Source organism: Hypomesus transpacificus, chromosome 15 (assembly GCF_021917145.1).
Source record: "Hypomesus transpacificus isolate Combined female chromosome 15, fHypTra1, whole genome shotgun sequence".
In the NCBI taxonomy this organism is placed as follows: Eukaryota; Metazoa; Chordata; class Actinopteri; order Osmeriformes; family Osmeridae; genus Hypomesus; species Hypomesus transpacificus.
The window spans coordinates 10,317,356-10,330,135 of NC_061074.1; the positions used below are offsets into that span (position 1 = coordinate 10,317,356).

General features: G+C 41.6%; 1 protein-coding gene across 1 annotated transcript; it reads left to right on the top strand.

Annotated features, from left to right (window-relative positions):
• The first annotated feature begins 274 nt into the window (after positions 1–274).
• On the top strand, positions 275–12,780 carry samsn1a (SAM domain, SH3 domain and nuclear localisation signals 1a). The gene is made up of 17 exons (XM_047036032.1): positions 275–357; positions 1,307–1,474; positions 2,295–2,341; positions 3,180–3,220; positions 3,676–3,759; positions 4,237–4,331; positions 4,605–4,667; positions 5,203–5,326; positions 5,469–5,797; positions 8,475–8,531; positions 9,266–9,346; positions 9,561–9,695; positions 10,363–10,480; positions 10,581–10,732; positions 10,864–11,076; positions 11,338–11,485; positions 12,120–12,780. The coding sequence occupies exons 1-17, from the start codon at positions 334–336 to the stop codon at positions 12,281–12,283; spliced, it is 2,043 nt and encodes a 680-aa protein (XP_046891988.1). The 5' UTR covers positions 275–333; the 3' UTR covers positions 12,284–12,780.

Genomic DNA, 12,780 nt, shown 5'->3' on the forward strand with positions numbered 1-12,780 from the left:
TTAACAGGAGGATTTAAATATTTTTTCAAAACACTTCCCCCAAGAATATGACTAATACATAAATGTAATGGCTGGTAGTGTCTGTTGTGAAGTCTGCCTCAGCCTGAGTGTTGGTCGCGTCCATCTTTTGGATTATGGGAGGGATTTCATGGGCTGTTAATCTGAGTGGAGGACAGCCTGCTTCACTGGGCGGGGCAGGGCAGGGCAGGAGAGAGAGAGCTCTGTCGTGTCTCTCCGTCAGTCTCTGGCTGGGTCCTCCGCTACTGCTACCACCACCCTGTTGGCTCTGCTCCTCACTGGCACCTGAGTGACAGAGGGACCTCTTTTGCCGAGATGAACCTTTTCTGTTTCTCACTGGTAAGGTTGAAGTTCCCTTTTTCTCAGTCTTCGTTTGTCAGTCTTGTTACCAGAGTGTGTTATAGTTGGTGATAGCCCGCGCATGTAGTGTAGCATGAAGATTTCATAGAAAGCAAAGCCTTCATACAGTCACACGCGTGGGGGAGTGTGAAGTGTGTGTCTCACTCTCCTACACTTGGACAGATCCTGGTAAAGGTTCAGGATTACTGACCAACTGATCTAAGATCCCGATATTGCAGTTCAGATATGTTATTGTGTTTCAACAGGATCTGCTTGTAAACATAATATATCAATCCCACTACATCACATGGAGAAACCAGAAATATATACAGGTCTAGGTATTGCATTGGAAGCATTCTGTCTTTTTCAATCATTTATTTGATTAGACTGATTGATGCCACATTCATGAATCCAGGCCTTGGTTTTCCAATATGGAGGTTCAGTGTGAATGGTTGAAAGGTCATTGTCCATATGCGAAGGTCAAGAAATAGTTGAAGAATAAATCTGCTCAGATAATTTTCTTTGAAAGAATCCAATCAGGTTGAATGAGATCGTAATCCGCAAAGCTATCAGATGTAAGCCTATGAAGCGTTCTTTGCAAGGAAATGAATATGGATTGTAGCAAAAGGGTTTTATCTTCACCTTCAACTTTCAGTAAACTTTGCTAGATTGTAACTAGGACTGTAGTTGGACGTTGACATTCATCAATGACATTTCTGATAACTCTACAGTGGTAGGTTGCATTAATCCAATGCAGCCTACTTCCTGCATTCCAAAAGAACATTCACTTTCGGATAAACTTTCTTGTACATACTTGTGTATGAATTTGAATGTGTATATGGGGTTTGTGTGTATGCACATGTATCTGTGTGTATTTAAACATGTGTATGTTTATCAACATCTACATGAATGTGTGTATATAAATGCGCGCGTGTGTGTGTGTGTGTAGGAGGGTTCCATGGACAGCCTGTATGAGGCTGTGCAGGACTCCAGTGATGCCCCGGTGTACACCATCCCCAGTCGCTCCTCCAGTCGCTCCTGCAGTCGCTCCTGCAGCCCAGCTGTCCTGCTGGAGGACAACGCCAAGTGGAGCAGCTCAGGGCGGTCCATCTCCATGGTGTTTACACACACACACACACACGGAAATACTTTACACATAAGCTTGCACATAAAAATACTTTACAAATACTCACACATAACACATACAAATACTTCACACACACACACATGCAAACATTTATACACACACACACACACACATACAATTGCTTCACACACACAGACACACACATTCTCACATACCTACACAGAGGCACACATTCAAGTACGTTACAGACACACATACTGCAGAACCCCCCCCCCCCCCCCCCCCCAACACACACACACAATAGCCCATTCGCAAAAAACAGGCAACATCCAATCCAAGGAATATTGGAACTATGGCAATATCTGATAAGAGCATTTCATGACAGCAAATGCTCAACTGTATAGTGTAATTTGCGTAATGTCAAGCCATGAGTGTGCAATAAGTTGTAGCCATCTGGACTAAGATTGTTAGGTCTGGTAGTTCTCTGTGGAATTGAGCTTTCAGAACCTCTTTTTCCCATACAATAAAGCTGATTATGACATTATTGTAATGAAACCAGTGCACTGACAGCTGGGCCTGAAATACAAATGTTACGTCACTCAAAGCATTATCCTGTCTGGTTTGACAACGTAATTATCCTAATCAATTCACAACAGTGTCTATTACTGTAATTCACTATTCTAGAACATGGATAATAACATAACTAAAAAGACAATGTATTAATAATGTGATCATTCAGCAGACCCTTCTATCCAAAGCAATGTACAGAGGAAGTTTCACGTAAACCTGCAACCTCTTGATCTGCAGTCAGATGCCCTACCACTGAACTTAATGTTATGTTGCGTTTTAGGAGATATCCCAAATGCAGAGCACCAACTTGAAGAAGAAGAAAAGAAGGTGTGTTTTTCCCCATCCATTTGTCCTGTAGTTCATACTCAGAGGACACATCCAGTACAAGGTTAAATGAGAAGGAAGATGTCTGTCCGTGCAAGTGAAAGTGCAGTTCCTCACAAAATCACTGCCAAAGGCGCTCTGTCCATCCTGAGATGTAAGACCTTAAGTCGGGGCTCTATACCATGTTTCCTGCCTTTGTGACCCTATGCGGGTTTCTCCCCCTAAGCCCAGAGCATCTGTCTATTTATACAATGAAGTCTTAAGCAATGATCAGGCAGAGGGACAAACAATTGAAATATCCCACATAACACAAAACGTCAATATTGAATCGTACGTTCCTTTAATTTATTTCCTTCCTGGTGCCATACCAAATCCCACTGAGATTGAATGAATGTCGCATGCTAAGAAGCAAACGTCCCGTTGGTCCAGTGTTGACAGAAGGGGCTTTGTGCCCTCTGGACTAAGTGGATACCTGTCCATCCACTTACTGTTTCCTGCCCACTCTGACCTCTCAGTGCTTTAGATCAGGTGTGCTCCTTCAAATACTGCAAGGATCAAACTTTAGAGCAATATGGAGCTTTTAGCTGATTCAAAACAACTTTAGTTACAATTCTGAATGTGTTAAAAGCCTTACGATTTCTCAGATTTTACAAAAAAAATACATATATGTCTGTGACCATCTTAAAACAGCATAACACTGCAGCAGCTTGCATTCATCTGTTAGCTGTTCACTAAGTGTTACAACCAAGCAGAAAAGAGAATGACAGCTCAACAAATATTCATTATTATATTTTATAAACATTGTATAAACATGTCTTAATTTCTCCATTTTGTTTTTCAGAACACATGTATCAAAATCGATGTCAGACAATGAAGCCCTGGGTATGTACTGAACAGCCCATGCTTGGTGTGGACAGTGAAATACACACCAAGAGGTCATGCAGAACCTCACTATCTAAACACCAGCTTTAGCATGTGGAATGATGGTTTTACTAATGGCAATGCAAACTGTTTAATCTTCCATGATGCATTATCAAATAGTTTCATCTATGGTCTACTATTTTGATGAGCTTGGTCATAACACTAGCAGACTAAAACGGTTTGAATGGTATTCCCTTCTCTGTTATTCTAATGAAATAATCCACCTTTTAATACGGAAAACTGGGGAAAAGAGACTATTTAAAACCTTGGCTCATACTTCCCTTGATGCCAGTAACCTACCTGTTTGTCTCTTGAGCGACGGCAACATTCTTCATTTTGATTTAGCTGCAACTGCTGTTGACCTCGATCGACCCAAATAAATCCCACTAATGGTTTTGATTTCCCACTCCACGCAGATCACGCCGGCTGCGATACGGTTCTCTGGCTGCCCGCCAACAACCCAGAAGATTTAGTCCACATGAAGAACAATCAAAACGAAGGTAAATTATGGAGAGAGATTTGGGAGGCTGAGCTGAGACTGCCTGTGCTCATTTGAGACTCTCCACAGGCATTGTGGGGTGAACTAATACTATGGTAACCTTTGGAGATTTAAAAGTCTGGAGTCTGTAGAATAAAGAAGGTCTAGGGAGAGTGTTAATGTTGGACCAGCTAGAGGGCTTTTCCTAGAACACTTGGCTGTCAGTCTTGGGATTAATTATGTGCCAACAGGGTATTACTGTAACAGGGACTGTGTGTGAGTGTGTGTGAGTGGGGGGGTAACAATATGTATAGTACTACAAGACCGTCTTTTTCAGCAGTAGTCCAACCAGCCAGCCTACTTTTCCCTAACAATTGCAAAAACACCTGAGTATGGGCAACTTGCATCTGTATTTGCACTCAGAAGTATCATTATGGCTGACAGTTGCCTTTGCCTGGGAAAGACTGCATGGTTTAGAAGTGTGTTTGATTTTGTACAGATGTGGTGAAGACAGCTCCCAGAACAGGCCAGGCAAAGGCAGGAAGAGAAGGACACCAGTCAAGCACCAGGAAGAAAGACAAATCTCCATCACAGGTTAGGATCTGCCAGTTTCAAAACAATGTGAATGCTGGTTTCCACTTGCTCTGAAATAACTTCAAACTCTAGAATCTCAGTACAGTAAATTTAACTTATTTTGGGACTGGACTGAATCTCAGGAGTACCTTAGATTTCTATCGAAATGTAGCTTCAAGTGTGTAGTCTCAAGCCAAAATGGCAAATATCATCTGCGCTTGATCAATATTTCCCATAACAACGCCATTTTGAAAGTTCAGTCAATTCAAACACAATTTCTGTTGCTGCTCTCAGAGTGGAGGTTCAGAAGTGTGGCCGACGCCAACGGATCGGCCCAACAGCAGGCAGAGGGACGTGGTGAGTGGGCCTCTGGATGGCACCGTGTCATCCTGTGCGAGTGCTCCATGGCATCCTGATGCCACATTCAAATAGATTCAAAGAGCCTCTAGTCCCAAATGGAGCAATTACTTAAAACAAATGCTGATGGAGGGTTAATACAGGGCAGATGTTTTACTGGGGAGAACTTGATGCCAGGTCTAGTGTCCACACAGTCAGTAAAGCCTGTCACAATGAGCTGTAGGCCACTGCTTGCCAATAGTGGATGAACACTTGGATGAGCACTCAGCAACCCCCCCCCCCCACACACACACACACACACACACACACACTCTTGGCAGGCAGCCTGACACAGAGGCTAACAAGACTAATGCAAAGTACTAATAGCTGAAAATTAGATTGGGGCTGGTCAGCAGTGCCAGTAGTCCTAAAGGATTACTGTAGATTCAAAAAGATGCATCACCAACTAAAATGACAAAAACTCTAATGGGAAGACCACTAATGAGCCATGATTCTGTGCCGTGAGGGTGCGTTTGCTACTTATGTGTTGTTCCAGATTGTTCACACCAATGGTGATGTGGCAGAGCCTAGAGGTACTGCTAAAAGGAGCCAGAAGGCTGGGAAGAAAGCAAATGGAAAGAATGGAAAAGAGGGCACCAAGAAAAGCCATGATTCCAAAGGTTGAACCAGATTATTAAACTATATTAATTACTGCATTGATCGTTTTTTGGGGGGTGGGGGGTGGGAACCAAACACTGCACCAGGTATATAAGTCATCTGTGTTCTGTTCAGTCGGAATCACATGCTGTCTCTCTCTTTTAGATCACCTTCCACCAGACCCCTTGCCAGTTGTGGGACAGTATCTGGACTTAGCCCAGGGACCAGCCAGGATACCGGTCCCAAGCCGAGCTTCAACTCTCCCTGCCCAAGAGAACACCACCCCTGGCGTCCCGGATCTGAGGAAGGGCCCTGGAGGATCCTCCAGCTCCACGCCCAGCCACCAGCGCTGGAGCAACCCAGCAGAGAGCACCCCAGCCTGGGGTACCTCCTACCACACCTGTCGGCGGCCCCTTACTGAGTATCGCCCCTACGCCCATGACTTCACCCTGCCCAGGGGGTCTGTCACAGATGTGGATCTCTCCGAACCCAGCGTAAGTAGCAAAAACAGGCCTGTTCTAAGAGATGAGTGTGGCCACTTGAGTCGATTTGAGTTAAATATTCTCCATATGTGACATCCAATAATCTTCCCTTTTGTAGGACATCCTTCTCTATTCAAGTTTCGTATTTTTGATAGAAAGACTGATAAGATTGATTCAAAGTGGTAAAAGAACAGGATGGGATCTGTTTGGGATCGCTGTCAGAGATCTAGTTGATGGAGTCTCTGACATCCGGTGAACATGTGCTCTAGGGCTGCATAGGTCAAAAAGCTTTTCTGTGTTGGTCATGTGACACCCAAGCAGCTTATTCAAGATTACATTACCACTATTGTGGTGCAGACTCCTATTCTCTAGCTTAAAGCACTTATTTCATTCCTAGAGAGGGATGATGGCCTATTGTTTATCACCAATGTGTAAAATTGTTGCAGTAAGTGTGTGGGAGAATGGAATATAACCATTTTTTATACATGCTTTGTACAGTAATATGGGCATTGTATTCTTACTATTTGTAATTGTAGTATTCACTCAAATATTTGTGACAATGTAGACTACCTAAAAACATGAATTGCATTGGTGCTAATGCAAGGGTTTCGCTTCAGGTGAAACAGGCTATGATGCCATCTGGTGCCCAGCATGAATGTTCATGATGTGTGTGAAAAGAAACAATGTTGTTTTTGGTCCACAGCTGTCAAATGTACAGTACAATCGAGAACAACCCATTTCTGTCACAAGAGATAAACAGATGCAGTGTGCTCAATCTTTGAAGGGTCCGCGGGGTCTGAAGATATATATTAGTAAAGTTACAAGTTCTAATCCTGGATTGAGACAAGCGCCGCTGATTGCATGCAGTGGGATTAGGCCATGTTATTGTCAACGGTGCTTGCTTGTTTGTCATTGGTCGATTGTAGCTAGTGCTCCAATGTAAACACTAGTTAAATGTCCTTGTTTCAATAGGTTGACGGGGGATTGCGTGTGTGAAAGGGCAGTTTACATGTGAAGATGTAAGCTAGTTTTACAATCAATAATGTTGGTCCTCTCAATCAAATGGGAAAGTGGTTCTACTGTTATTAATTACAGTGAAATTAATTAATTATTGTTGTAATCTCCACGCTGACAATGTCTGTATTAGTTGAAGACTAATACGTTTCAACTAGTGCTGTCAAACGATTAAAATATTTAATCGCGATTAATCGCATTAATGTCATAGTTAACTCGCGATTAATCAATTAATCGCACATTTTTATCTATTCTAAATGTCCCTTGATTTCTTTTTGTCCCATTCTTTTTTCAATTTTAAAGCTCTTATCAACATGGAAAAGTGGTTCGGATTGCTTCGTGCAAATATTTTTTTATTGAAAACAACATTGCAATCGCCTGGCTTTGACGAGGGGGCGGAGAATTCGCATGAATCGCATCAGCTGTGTGCTTGGCCATCAAGTGGTATTTCAGACTGGACGTGCTGCGATGATAACTCAGTTTACAACGACAAAACACACAGATCACTTTGGTCTTGTCAATGGAACCATTTGGCAACTTTTTAAAAGTAAACTTTCCATTCGGAATCTTATTGGCATCCATTTTGGCGTCTCGCGCTCGCCATCCACTCAAAACGTAACGTTAGCCTACTACCAGAGAATGTGTAATATCCGTACACGGGCTCTGCTACTACTCTTTAGCCGGCTCGCAAGCCAAACAAGTGTGTGTGTGGCGTGCCTGTTGTTTTATTTCCGGTCTAGCTATATCCGGTGGGGTGTTGTAGTCTTTCTAACGTCGGTAATTGTTGCAACAGCATGTGAAAAAAACTACAAAGTTTGCTAGGCCGAAAAGAGCGTTAATCGTGCGATAAAAAAATTGACGCCGTTAATTTGGGTTTGCGTTAACGCCGTTAATAACGCGTTAAACTGACAGCACTAGTTTCAACATGTCAGGGTTACCGTCTTCAGCTCATCATCAGTCTACCCTTTTCATCACTTCCTCAAATGTAATCATCCAAAATTTTGAAATAGCAAAAGGAAGATCAGTCATCACTTGTGCAAAACATATTTTTTTCTAAATGCGTTTTTATCTATTATTTATTTATTATATATATCAAAATAATTATACAAAATTTCAGTCGGTAGTAGATGAGATGGCATATCTAGATTTTAAAGAATAACATCTGTAGTTTTTATCTGTCTTATTTTTGTTGTTCAGATGTGGATATTGCCCTAGACCAGTCACAGGCCTGATTGGAAAAAGGAAATCAACTCTTTCAAATCTAATTACGCTTCTAATCATCACCTTGATATGTGGTAACAGGTGTTCCTATGACCTAGTGGTACCTGCATATCAGATTTTACATGAGCAGCCCCATCACCAATAGGAACAAGGTTACACAACTGAACATTTGAGGAAGAAAACTACCAACAAGGTTTTCCTGGCAGTGACTATCAAACATAGACCACAGAAATGCTTGTTTAGGCAGAAATTGTTTTTCCCTTTGAAACCGATACCGCAGTAAGAGACAGAATGTAAATTGCCTCACATCCTGTCACTTTTGAGGAAGCTAACCAGACTGCCAGTTTTAGTGGTATTAACACTTTGGTGTCAATGAAGGTGATCGGAGACTTGAAAAAGAGAGAAAGAGAAGCAATCCAAGATTAAGGTTTAAAAAAACGAGCAGAACAAATAGAAAATGCTACAAAGGGCTGCTTCAAATGTCTCTGACAAACCAAAAAGCAAACCAAAGGTAGGTTTTGTGCACAGACAAGAACAAGGACATTTTTAGCGGCAAACAGTGTGCATGCATTTGCAAAAGTTAGATTGAAAGATAAAAAGACAGAGAGATTGATTTAAACAGTGTATAAAACATATTATATTCAATTTGATTTCATAAATGTTTTCAGTAGGTGGTAGGTATAAAAAAAAATGGTCTGAGGTGTCAGATATAAGGTCTGGCCAAGAGCCCTGACATGGTCTGTGATGTCAGGGATTTTCAGAGATTATTGATTCATATTAGATGTTCTGAAGCAGACATATCCGAGGTTTGGTTGAGTTTCAGAATATGAAAAAATAATTAGTATAGAGAGTATTACATTTAGGAGAATATAAGTTGTTAATGCAGTATAGTGTTTACGCACGCAACTCTAATCTCTGGGCTATATTCTGTTCTATCTCATTAATTAAAATAGCCGTTGTGGACGGATTTTTTACTTCAGACATTGCTGGAGAGCAAGACAATATTTAGGGGAATTATTTATACTAACTCTCCTGTAGTTCTTCACTCACATATAGCCTTGTATTTCAAAATACAAAAACACTGTATACATTAATGTGTATCTTTATTTTAGGACCCCTAGGAGTTTAAAATAATGATGTACCAGGTTTAATCGGATGTTAATTCACCCTCTAGATACCAGAGATCTGGCTGGTACAGTTTGGTAAACACATATTCAGTCTGCCATCTCCCATCTCTCCATACAGCGTTCAACTAGTTTTGGAAGGTTTGAGAACAATCGACAGCAGCCATCACCAGCCAAGTTAGAAGAAAATGTAGTCACATTGGTAAAGTACCATACATGACTATACTGTAAACTGTATGCATCACAAATTGTGTCAAGCTTCAGGCATATATACTACATATAAAGTTAATATGTCAAACATTCAACATTTTTGCATTTTAAAGCTAATTTAAATATATGTATGTGTGTGAATGCATATATATGCATATATATATATATATGTATGTGTGTGTGTATGTGCGTGTGTGTGTGTGTAGGGTACAGAGGAGTCTGGCAGTGAGACTATCGATCCAACAAAGTCAGCAAGTCTGGGGAAGAAGATGAAGGCGATCTCTCTGACCATGCGCAGAAGGATGGGCAAGAAGCATGTCAAATCCTTCTCAGAGGAAATGGTGAGTCACATGCTGCACCTCAAACCCATGTGTGTTGTTTTTCTCAGGAAGCCTTTGACGTAGACTACCTATCTTAAATCTCCCTCAAACTCACATCCTCCAGCACAACATTCAATAGCTTGCTGAGAGATGTCATGAAATGTACTGACAATGTCTGTCTTGCAATTGGGGCACGAGTGACAAGACAGTATCTAGGGGACTTTTCACTAGGCTTACTTGATGAAACACTTTACATTAAGGTTACATTAACCACCATGTAACTAAAGAGCAGTACATATTGTAACAATATTGTATTTACATGGGGAATTACTATGTAGTTATCCCTCACCACAATTTAGTTTATGCCCTTTCCAACCTCCACTTACCTCTTACACCCCTCCCACATACTGAGCCTTCTTACACTTTTCAAATAACCTATCCCGCCAACACTTTATACCATTTAATTACATAGCAATGCCTGCGTACCTACAATGTTTTTACTATAGGTATTGTTATGTTGCTGTACATGCCAGTCAATGTAATGCTAATGTGAACTGTTGCCAAAAGGTTATGTCTTCATAACCTTAGGATTCAATCACAACAGTAGACATGGCTTGGTTGGGATGGCTGTACTTGTACTGGTGCTCCTTAGTAACATCCCTATTATGTGTATCACTATACTTTGCAGGGGGATGAGACAGACAAAGATCATGAAGGAGAAGCAGAGAGCAGTCCTGCTGTGGAACAAGGCTCTGAGAAGACCAGCAACTCTTTGGAGAGCCTCTACAGTGGCCAGAGCTCCTCCAGTAAGCACACATACACACACACTCACGCACACACACTCACGCACACATACCAGTGGAGCAGTGTAATCATACTTTGATGTGTTGTCCCCCGTGGGCTTAGGTGGTGTGACCAGTGCTTCGGAAGGTTCCAGTACCAGAGACAGTCTGAAGGTGGATGAGGATGGGTCAAACCATGGACAGTTCTGTGGAAAAGCTCGGGTCCACACAGACTTTGTCCCAAGCCCATATGACACCGACTCTCTCAAACTTAAGGTAGGTAGGAGAACCAATAATTAGGATTGTAGTAATGAATGCACTTTTGGTTTAGGTAGATAGGATTGGCATGGGAACAAGTCCAGGTATGGAAACATACATTTGTTTAAAGTCATGTTATTTCTTGAAAGGTTGGCGACATTATTAGCATCATTAGTAAACCTCCCATGGGCATATGGACCGGCATGCTGGAAAACAAGGTGGGCAACTTCAAGTTCATCTACGTTGATGTTCTGGTTGAGAAAAAGAAAGAGGAAGAAGCCCCTAAGATCAGACCTCAGAAGGTGTGCAGGAGGCCTCGACCCAAAACACTATTGGAACTACTTGAGCGTCTTCAGCTGGAGGTGAGGATTCTGATCAGAAGTCAAAACAGACGCTAAATGTCTGAACATTACGTCTTTTCATTCCTATACACAACAAAGAAATTACACAAAACACAGCACATACCGGAGAAGTATCGATTTCAGGCTTCCCATTGTACAATAATGACATGACGGTTTTAAGGAACTTAGCCCTTGTTACAAAATACAGGAAGCAGTCGATGTCCACTGACTACAGCTGTTAAATGACATAACTGACATAGAGAACTATTCTGTCTATTTCAGGAGTATGCTTCTGCATTACTCCTTAATGGTTATCAGACCGTGGAGGATCTGACACACCTGCAGGAGAAGCACCTGATAGAACTCAACGTGACGGACCCTGAACACAGACGCAGGCTCCTGGCCGCAGCAGACTACCGCTACATTGAGAGTGAGTGTCAGAACAGTGAGACAACAGCTCTCACAATAGAGTACAGAACAGCCAGAACATGAAACTCAAGCCACAGCAAATGTGGAAACATCTTGATCAGGATGTAATCCAGATTGATAACAAATTGTTATCTCTCTACTCAAGTCTCAATTTATGAAGTGTTGTGCCCAATGCATTTTCCTTTTTTATCTCCTTTTTATATTCGTAGACGGACTCAATTCAACTCACACATTTGTTATTGCTCTAATTTTAGAAATTAGCAATGCTGGGATGTTTTTATTTGCAGCCTTCTGTACACGGGTGTGTTTAAGTAACTTAATCATGTTTACATCCAAATAACACTTCTAGCTCTGTATATTGGTCTAAATTAGGTCAGAATGAATGTGTGTTTGGTTTCAGGCTGGACCAAACAGATGGCACTTACTAATGCACAGCCCCTGGCTTGTTGGCTGACACCAGCTGAAGTTATCAGCCAGAGAGGGATTCAGTCATTTAATCAAGCTTAAATCCATTAGGCTATTGTGTGAGAAGGGCATCCTAATTGAACTGACTAAAATGAGGCTGAGCCAAACATGGGCCGGCATGGGTTTCAGATTCTAACCACACTGTTCTTTTGCTGTTCTCGACCACACAGGTGAAGATGTGAGAGAGAGTGAGGAGCCTAAGTCCTTGTCGTCACGCAGTCTGGAGGAAGAGAAGAGCGACTGTACCAGAGACTCTGGGTGCTTCATCCCATCAGAATGCACCGACAACAGCAAAGAGGATACAGACAACCAAGGGGAGCCACATACCGTTTAACCACCCATGGAGATAACAATCAACTAGCATATTATAAAGAGTTACTATCCTTTATGTACCACATCATGCCTACAATTGATGAACTGTGACACAGTTGTATTGTCCTTCTAAACATTTTCCCCCCTCTCTGAGCTTCTGTGTACTATGCAACTTTTCTATGTACTTAAAAAAACTTACGTACTTGTGAAAGCCTGCCACCAAGATGTTGACATATATTTGGATAGCTTGTAAAGGACACTGCGACGGCTGATGAGAGGATTGTGTTCCATTCTGTTCTTAGTGTGTTTGTAATATTTCCACTTTTTGATGGTTGTATGTAATATATTCTGTGTGTGTGTGTGTGTTTGTGTGTGTGTGTATGTATGTGTGTGTGTGTGTGTGCGTGTGTAAGAGAGTGTTTATTTGAATGATTTTTAAAGATTTTCAAAAGTAACTGTTTTTGTAAATACAACTGAAAGTATAAACATAATCTATGCCATCCTAATAAACTATTTATG

Excerpts from the sequence above, each read along its gene's own strand:
- samsn1a (XM_047036032.1), top strand. The coding sequence starts at position 334 with ATGAACCTTTTCTGTTTCTCACTG. Across the intron at positions 4,668-5,202 it reads ACAGCAGGCAGAGGGACGTG|ATTGTTCACACCAATGGTGA; the intron begins GTGAGTGGGCCT and ends GTGTTGTTCCAG. Across the intron at positions 8,532-9,265 it reads AACCAAAAAGCAAACCAAAG|CGTTCAACTAGTTTTGGAAG; the intron begins GTAGGTTTTGTG and ends CTCTCCATACAG.